Source organism: Hippopotamus amphibius, chromosome 5, assembly GCF_030028045.1.
Source record: "Hippopotamus amphibius kiboko isolate mHipAmp2 chromosome 5, mHipAmp2.hap2, whole genome shotgun sequence".
Taxonomy (NCBI): domain Eukaryota; kingdom Metazoa; phylum Chordata; class Mammalia; order Artiodactyla; family Hippopotamidae; genus Hippopotamus; species Hippopotamus amphibius.
The window spans coordinates 12,877,720-12,887,138 of NC_080190.1; the positions used below are offsets into that span (position 1 = coordinate 12,877,720).

General features: G+C 43.5%; 1 protein-coding gene across 6 annotated transcripts in view; it reads right to left on the reverse strand.

Moving 5' to 3' along the window:
- INPP5F (inositol polyphosphate-5-phosphatase F) overlaps positions 1–8,656 on the reverse strand; it is an 81,775-nt gene extending 73,119 nt beyond the window's left edge. For 3 of the 6 annotated variants that reach the window (XM_057735310.1, XM_057735309.1, XM_057735308.1), the window contains exon 1: positions 8,455–8,652. In XM_057735310.1, coding sequence (XP_057591293.1) covers positions 8,455–8,551 — 97 coding nt within the window. In that variant the 5' untranslated portion in view covers positions 8,552–8,652. Of the gene's footprint in view, positions 1–8,454 lie in introns of all 6 variants that reach the window. The other 3 variants (XR_009053762.1, XM_057735306.1, XM_057735312.1) reach the window with 3 other exon arrangements.
- Positions 8,657–9,419: the final 763 nt, after the last annotated feature.

The following is a 9,419-nucleotide window of genomic DNA, read 5'->3' on the forward strand; positions in this document are numbered from 1 at the left end:
GGTAACTGAGATGTAGAACATTAGCACTTCGAACATAAAATAGATGCAAGCTTTGTCTCTCTTGGTGTTTAAATGATTTCCTAGCTTTTCCTGAAAACTCTGTTCAAAACTTACTCTCTTCCATCTAGGATTGTCTGTATAGTCATTCAGACACCACAGGTCCTTACCAACAAAAAGCTCTACCTTCAAACACATCATCAGATCTAGGATCTGCCATTTTAACCGTCCTCAAACGAAGAACTGCTTCTAGATCAAACGAGGGCCACAGCAAAGTGTCCTGTGGGGTGGGAGGTACAGGGGAGAACCTGTACTATTTCCATCTGGCCAGTGAGGCACTATTCATTCTCATAAACCTTTTTCTTTTGGGGAACTTAATTAAAACCAAGGCACAGTGCCTACAAAGTTATTTCTGGCAAGGCAAAAAAAAAAAAGAAGAAATCTATTAAAGTCCACTAGTCACACAGCCAGTTTCTTCCAGGACTTTCCACTCTTAAATAAGAGAAAAGCAATCACAGACTATTTACAGCTGGAAGGAACTTCAGAGACTCAAATAGAAGAACCCATTTCTTCATTAGGAAGAAAACAGATTTTCACTATCTTGGAAAAAACCTTTGAACTTCAAGGCCCAACTCAAATCTCCCACAGAACTCAGCTCTGTGACAGTATCTATCACTCTAGAATCCCCTGTATGTCCTTCTCTTGTTGGACCACTACCTGGGCAAGGGTAGAGAGAGTGTTTTACCCATCTTTTCACCTTGGCACAATGCCTAGCAGACAGATCTCCAGTAAATGTTTGTTGAAATAGTAAACAAATGACTTCCCAGAATTTCTAGAAACAGAATACTAAATTAGTTGTTGAGGCAGAAGGGCTGCTTCTTTGAGAAAAGGGAGTATTTGAAAGGTGCAAAGGGGGATAGATGCAATAGCTACTAGAGATGAATCCTGGAAGTCAAGAAGAACAACTGTCTGCCCAGAGGGAGACGGGCAAACTAGAAACTCTGCCGGACTCTTTGGCCTGCCCACCACAACTGTTCCCTGGGGGAGGGGAGCGTTATTATGCTGGAAATAGGGAGAAGAATGTTTCCATCTGGCATAAAAGCAATGTATAATGATACCACGAAGCATCACTAATATTATACATGCAAACTACTAAAATTAAGAGCATTGTGGCATGTTTAAAATGTCCCAACATTTCAGTTAGATGTTAGAACTATTTCAAGTTATATATGTTGACCACTGCAGAAACTGGAATTTGAAGTTTAGTGTAAGTAAAAAGCGGTTTCAAAGAATACTGATAAATTTTCATAAAGAAAAATTAATGTACTTTAAATGTATTTTTAAATATCCCACTATGAAGTTAAAGAAATTCAAGGTTAAATCTGAAAGAATCTACAATGAAAGTGAGGTAACTTAAAAGAAAAAACAACAAGGAACACTGACCTAAAATCAACCTGCCTTACTTCCCTCAACCAGCCTTACCAAAGAAAGCTGGCAGGAGTGGATGCTTTTTTGTGAATGAGAGCAGTTCCTTTAAGGGTCTCACAGCAACCAGAAAATGAGTCATCCTAAGAGAGCATGAGATTTAATTAAGATACCACCAGCATGTGTTGTGATAGTACTATAATGCTAAATGTGCAGTGTTCACCCTCACTTTTCAAATACTACTTATTACATAACGTGCTATCAACAGTTACTGTTAATAAAGTAATGTATTATTCCTCTATTTTGATAAACATACTCTAATTCAAATATTCATCTCAGCACAATTATGGTCGGCTGACACATATGGTTACTTAGCTCAGCTAATGAGTAACTTGTTAGAGATTCTATGACATTCTGAAAGTTTTTACATTTAGACTATCAGTATGGGTAGAGTTTCTGTTTGGGATAATGAAAACTTCTGGAAATGGATAGTGGGGATAGTTGCACAGGATTGTAAATGTACTTAAGGGCACAAATTGTAAACTTAAAAGTGGTTAAAATGGTAAATTTATGTCATGTATATTTTATCACAATAGACAAACAGATTATCAAAAACAGAAAAAAAAAGAGATTCTATGACATTGTTACTTCTCAGACTTGGGTTTGCAAGACGACTTTAAAAGGTTATATTTTAAAACATATATGAACAGGAATAGAACAGTTTTACAAAAAGGTTCAGAGAGATAAAGTAATATAGCTTATAAAGATCTAACATATTTAAATCTCCATAAAACCACACCAAGATTAGACCACGGCTAGAACTATTTCAATTCATTCAATACAATTTTTACTGAAGACCTGCAGTGGGCCAGGTGCTAGGGAAAGAGTAATGAATCTACATCTCCTTCTGCCTGCTTGGGCCGAGTTAGGCTGGGTGGTGGGACAAGTGCAAGCTGTGCCCTGGGCATCCTGGAGCAGCACCTATGTAGCCATGTTCCCAAAAGACCAAGCTGTCAGGGCACCTTGGTTTCTGGCACCTTCATGCTCTACCCTTAAGGCCTAGATACTGCCTCTTCTCTGTAGCCAGCCTTTGGCAAGTCCTGGCCTCTGCTGGCATGGCCTGATCAGAACACAAGCATCTAGGAATCAGTGATGCTACAAAGGTCCCTCCCCTCCTTCAGAGGTGGTTGCCCCAAAGACTTTTTCTCCTCCATTCCCTCTCTGTTTTATATGCTCTGAAAGGATGTCTGTGAAACTGGATCTGGAACTCTTGCAAAGCTAGACTGGGAAGGCTTCAGGTTGCTCATCACTGGCTGAAATAGTTCCCATCCAGTACCTGTCAACATTTCTGCTCCAAGTTCTTCCCTCTACCTATTCCCTCCCCAACCTGCAAATATTCTAAAAACTTAAGAGAAACCTGACAAACTGACCGTAACTGGAAAACCTAGTCAATCTATTATATAACAATATTCCCTGTAACTATATAAACTAGTTTTGTAAGAAAAGAGTCAGGACAGGTGAAAGGTCAGAGAACAAACCAGTAGTCCTATCATTAGCCTTTTCATTCTACTGATACATAGATCCTTCCTCAACACGCATACTTTGACATTTGAGAGGCTATTTTATTCTCTGCATAGGCTACACTATAATGAGGATGACAGTTAAAGACACATTTCAGATATTACCCATAAAAATATAAATCCTATAACTTTGGGGTCAAGAAGGTAGGAAGGTTTATAAAACATTTTTGTCAATATTAAGAAAAACTTGGCTTTGGAGTTAATACGGGGTTAGAAGTCTGGCTGTCCCTCTTATTCTTTGAATTTGAACAAATTACTTCTCTGTGACTGTAAAATAAAAATAAAAAAAACTCTCTGCCTAAGTTTTATTGTGGCGATGACATGAAACAGTACACATAAAGCGCTTAAAACAGTGCCTGGTTCAGAAAAATGCTCAATAAATAAAAGCTGTTATTAGCTACTAATTAATCTCAGTTGACAAAGTAGACATTATGTACAAAAACTCCCCTCTATCTGTAAAACCTGATTCCAAAAACTGTCATTCACCCTACAAAGACTATCGTTTTTTTTCTTTAAGCCAAGGAAAGGGGGAAATTTGGGGAAAAATGTGTTTTGTATCTTTCATACATAATAAATGTTCAAAGTTTACATATCTGTTCAATCCAACTGCTAGCCTATTAGAAATATAAAATATGGGGTAAGAAGCGTTCCAGGTATAAAACTGGTAAGCCATTTAAAAGAAACCAAAAACTAAAGACACAAGGGGAAAAAATGGTTATTCAACAGCAACAAAAATAGTTTAAAAGATTTTTACAATATATTTAATAACTAATTTTTAAATTAAAATGCCCTGTTATATTTTGTCATGGTAATTTGTGAATTTTTACCAAACATGACTTTTTAAAAAGGTAAAGTTAAAAAATTTTTTCAAAGTAAATACCAAATGACACAAAACTCTAAACTGGATATAGTTTTCGTAAGAGATAAACATTCTATTTAGCTTTCAATTCTGTAACTAATTTGTCACTCAAAAAAAATTTCATGCGACATATTAAAAATAATCTCATTATCAAAGAATAAGAAAAAGAGGAATGCATTTTCATGCTTCTGTGCATTGGAACTGATAACTAGCATCCCTTCCAAAAACTGTTCACTGGTAATTATCATTCAGAGTTTCATCTCTCTCTGAATAGTTTACATGCTTATGAATGTTATGTGTATGACAGATGCTCTGCCATCTTTTCATGGTCACTCAGTCTCAGAATAGAATGAAGCAATACGCAGCAGTAAATTATATAACACTGGCCTATCAGACAAAGCTACAAGGGCAAGTGGAAGTAATTTTAAGATTAAAGAGATAAGACCATATCACCCTTTCCCAACAGTGGACTGTATTGTATTGCTTTTTAAGTAGTTAAATTACAATCCTTATTCTCAGATGGTGAAACTCTACTCTCAGGAGATTACTGAATATTTACACAGTGCTTTATCATTTTCCCTGGTTGAAAATAAAACAATCTAAATATTTTCCTCCAGTGGTCATTACCCTGCAAGACATAAGCAACCACCAAAAAGCACTTCTAAGTATGAATACAGACTACTCACTACCCTTAAAAAAAATGGAAACACCAGAAAAAATACTCAACTGTTTAGAAGAAAATAATTTAAACAATGTTAAAGAAGAAAATAAGGAATACCATCACAAAGATTTTTTTTTAAGTGACGTTAAATCACATAGAAAAACAACACAAGTGGAAATGCACCTTTCCTCACATTTATTTCTTTATCCAGCTGGACAGAGATTTTCCACCCCAATTAGAAGATATTCAAAACAGGGCCGAGGGCTTCCCTGGTGGCGCAGTGGGTAAGTATCCGCCTGCCAATGCAGGGGACATGGGTTTGATCCCTGGTCCAGGAAGATCCCACATGCCAAGAAGCAGCTAAGCCTGTGTGCCACAACTACTGAGCCTGCACTTTAGAGCCTGCAAGCCACGACTACTGAAGCCCACGTGCCGAGAACCCATGGAACCCATGCTCTGCAATAAGAGAAGCCACCGCATTGAGAAACCTGTGCACCTCAACAGAGTAGCCCCGACTTGCCACAACTAGAGAAAGCCCCCACACAGCAACAAAGATCCAATGCAACCAAAAATTAAATAAATAAATAAATAAATCTTTAAAGGAAAAAAACAGGGCCTAAGATGAGCAATAAGCATAACACGACATCCTATATTTGTGGCAATGATATTACTGAGAGAAAACTTGGACTTTAATTCACCTCAGCTCAACCAAAAATGCCTTCTGTGTCCTCAACACTCTAAAGCTCAGAGATACCAAGATGAGTAGAATATGGTCCTTGCCTTGAGGAATCCTCTGTCCACTGGGGAAGAAGGAAGCAAACTAATACATGATGCAGTAACCAAAGTGTGGACCAAGTGTATAAAGCACCTGGAAACACAAAACGTGACCAATAATTCCACCCCAGAAGTGCAGGTTACGGTGAGCACAGAGTAGGGGTGGCATGGGAACTGCGTGTTACAAAATAAACGAGGCAGGAAAAGAGACAGAGTAACAAACATTCCAGGCTAAGGAAATGGTCGTTTTAACCTTAAATATCAATATTGATCCTTCTGATATCACTAGAAAAAAAAAGAAAAGTTCTATTTCAGGTTGTTCAATAGCCACAAACATAAAAATCACAATGCTCACAGGCTTTTTTGGTCTTATGATACTGCCCTTCAGAAAGTAAAGGACTTGGCCAGTAATTTATTCAGTTGAATAACCAATAAAAAACTATGAAAGATTTTAAATGCTTTCATTATGAACAACAGCAAAAACTGGCTGTAAAAGCAGAGGGAAATGACCCAATAAAATGGAGAATTTTAAATGAGTCTTCCGGGAAAGATCTGAAAAACATTTCACAATTAAAATGCCATTATTCCATAGCCATTCTTTAGAAAGGCTCTTGAGTATTGGACAGGATAAACTATTTGGTAAAGTCAAATGCATGAGATTCTTTATTCACGGGCTATGCGTACTTCAACACCTGAAGATCAAAACAGGCTGTTCTGAAAGATAATGGCTTCTTCCTTCCTCTGTATTTTTGGTCTACTTTAGTCTGTGGTCAGCTACATCCTAAGAAGTGAGATAAACTTAACTGCAAAGACTACAACCATTTTATTCAGAAAAAAGTTAATTTGTCTTCTGATATGGACTTTGGATATACAAACAGTAATTGAAACCACATGGCTTAATCCAAAATCTAGGCCCAGGTTTCCCTGTGCATATTCCTTAAAAGCTTAAGCCTGTAGCTCATTTGAGCCTCTTCAGCTCCAAAGTCTGAGTTTAAATATCCCTCCACTGAAAGGTAGGCTACTAGCCAGCACCCTATAAGAGTTGACTTACTTCACTTGAGGGGAGCAACTTATCCCTTAAGCTGTTAGGTTTCTGTGTACAAGAAATGAATACAAACTGAACAGAATGACAAATAATTCACTTAAAGCCATCAATTTTGAGGACTCCTGGGACCTTATCTCCTCCCATGTAATTCCACCAGCTTGGTTCATCTCTGTCAATCTTAGGGGCTAAGAGAAAAAAGAGAGTAGCCCTAGAAATGGAGACAACCACGTCCATCTCTATTTATACATACCTTAATTCACTGTTCCAATACACAGGTGACCTAGAGATTTCCTGAGTGTTTTTCATGTAACAGGCCAATTCTTGTCCTCAAAGAGGGACAATGAGCAAACACTTAAATTGGCCTTGTTTCAAAAACATTTCATTATGTACAAGGACCAAAAAGCCCAACCCTCAGTTTATAGCTGACGAAATGAAGTGCAGAAAAGTGTTCTGCCAATGAATTGGAGATGATGTCAAGTTCCATTCAGCTGTAATAGTTAATTTTAAGCTCTTAGAATCCAAAGAGTTGGCTCTTTGACAGCCTGGGGAATTTTGCAATCTACCCTTCTTCAGTCTCCACTTGAAGCATTCCACAAACATTGGGGGGGCGGGGGGGGGGGGGAGATCAGGCAAATGAGAAAATCAGGAAAAACAGAGAAGAGAATGACTGGAGACTGACCAAAATTAGCCTATCTACAACACCTTCTGTCTCAAGATTATCAAGAATCTTATCTGCGTGCAGTAGTTTCTCTTCCATTCCGAATAGAGGAAATAAAATGTAATAGCAAGAATATACATCTAAAACCTAGAAAAAAAATAAGTTCTTCTTCACTGCTCTAGCAGATCAACTAGCAGGCCTTCCTAGGCAAGCAGCAGGATGGGCCAGAAAGTGTTCCGGGAGCCAGTTCTACTCTGTGACCTCGGGCAAGTTACTCAACCTTTCAAAAAGCACCTGTCTCCTCACCTGAAATAGAGGATACCACCACTTGCTTTGTAAGGTTGTTGTGAAGACTGGGAAGTATATATTAAGGGATCAGATTCTCGGAAACCCTCCTATAAATGGAAACTGCTGTGATATAGATATAGATATATATACATGAAAAGTTCACTTGTACCTTTCATACTTTCCAATTCATACCACTAGTTCTTTTGTCTAGATTACACACAAGAATTACAAGTAAACGTGAAATGCTCTGGCTACGTCTTTAAAGAACTCTAATCTCTCACTTCTCCTAAAATGAAAGATCTCTGCGGTGATTAGGAAAAAGGACTGGCAACATCACAGGGGGAGGTGCTCCTGAGCCCCCTCAACGGAAACCGCCCCGCCCCCCCGGACCGTCAGCTTTCTGAGGGCAGGGACTGCCCTGTTTAACTCACCACTGTGACCTAGTTTTCCTAACACAGACTAATCATTGCAGACCTAGGCATCCTATGACAGCTTACATGACACCCAAACATGGACCCACAAGACTGTATCACACAATACTGAGTCACACAAAAATATTAAAAGTTGAACATTACGATACAGTTTAACTGTAATACAAAAAAAAAAAAGGCACTGTAAATCGAGTGCCTATGAGGTAACCAGAATGAAGTCACGCCTTTAATGATAAGGGACCAGAAACACACAGATGTCAACAGGGACTGAAGCTCCGGCAGGACGTTCCCCTGAACTGGCGCGATCGCCTCCGGCCTGAGATCGGGATTCGAACCCAGAACTCGTCCCGAAGGACGGGTCAGAGGCCACTCCGGAGAGGAGGCCTTTAAGGCCAGGCGCACCTCGCTCGAACTTTCTGATGGGCGCCGGCCCGACCCCGACTGCGGGCGGCTCGAGTCGGGTCCCCTCCCCCGGGCAGCGGAGCAGAGCTCGACGCGGAAGCGCGCCGGGAGGGACGAGGGTCGCCGGCCCTTTGTCCCCCGCGGAGGAGCAGGGGCGAGGCGAGCGCTCCCTCCCCTCAGGAAATAATGACAGACCGCGCGCCCTCGCTCGCACCCGCCCCGCCCGCCAGGGCCGCGGGCGACGCCCGATCCGCAGCCCCCGGCTGAGGGGCCCCGGCCGCGCCCCCACCTCGCCCCTCGCCCGCCCAGGACGACCCCGCGCCGCCCGCCTCACCCGGTCGGAGCCGGAGGCTGCCGTCGCGGCGACTGCACCACAGCGCGCGCTCGCCCCGCTGCAGGATGTAGTGGTCCTTGGCTTGGAAGAGCTCCATGCCGGCCCCGGACGCCGAGGGAGGCGGCGGCGGCGGCCCAGGAGCGCCCGCGGCTCCGCGGACCCCCGACCCCAGCGGCGGCGGCTCGCGCGGGGCGCCCTCGTCGGCCGGGGCGGCCAGAGCCCGCGCTTCGGGGAGCGGAGGCTGAGGGAGCGCCGCGGCGGACCGACCCGCGGGAGGAGAACGCGCCCCGGCAGCTGCGGCGGCGGCGGCGGCGGCGGCGGCTGCCTTGGCGGCCTCTCCCCCGGCTCCGCCCCTTGTACGGCCCCGCCCCGGCTCCGCCCCTGGCTCCTCCTTCGGCTCCACCCCTTCCCCGGCGTCTCCCCAGGCTTCTCTCGGGCTCCGCCCCCTCCCCGTCTCCACCCCGCCTCTTTCCCCTTTCTGTTCTTCTTCCTGCCTTTTCCCGCCGGCTTCTTCTGCAGCTTCTCCTGGGTTTCTCCTCCTAGTTCCTCCCCCGAGGCTCTTCCTCCTCCCTCCTTCTCTCCCGGATCCCAGCCCCCTCCTCCTCCTCCTCCCGCTCTTTCCAGGCCCCGCCCCCGGCGGACCGGCTTTCCCACCCCGGGTGATCGCGGGCAGAACCCAGGCCCGGTTGGGTCAGTCTGGCCGTCCTACTGACCTGCGGCCTTTGGAGCAGAAGCCCACACTTGGGGCTTCGCCTCCCGTGCAGGGCAGGTGATTCGTTACTTTCACCAACTCTGAGAAAAGCCAGGCCATTTCCCTAAATAAAGCCTGAAACCCCCTCTTTCCTGGGCCCGAGCTGCCCGCGGAGACCCAGACTAGGAGAGCTGGGAGGTGCGACCCAAGGGGCTGGTTGTAGGAGTCTATCCCCAGCCAGACTCTCTGCCGAGCCGGGGCGTCTTCTGTTTTG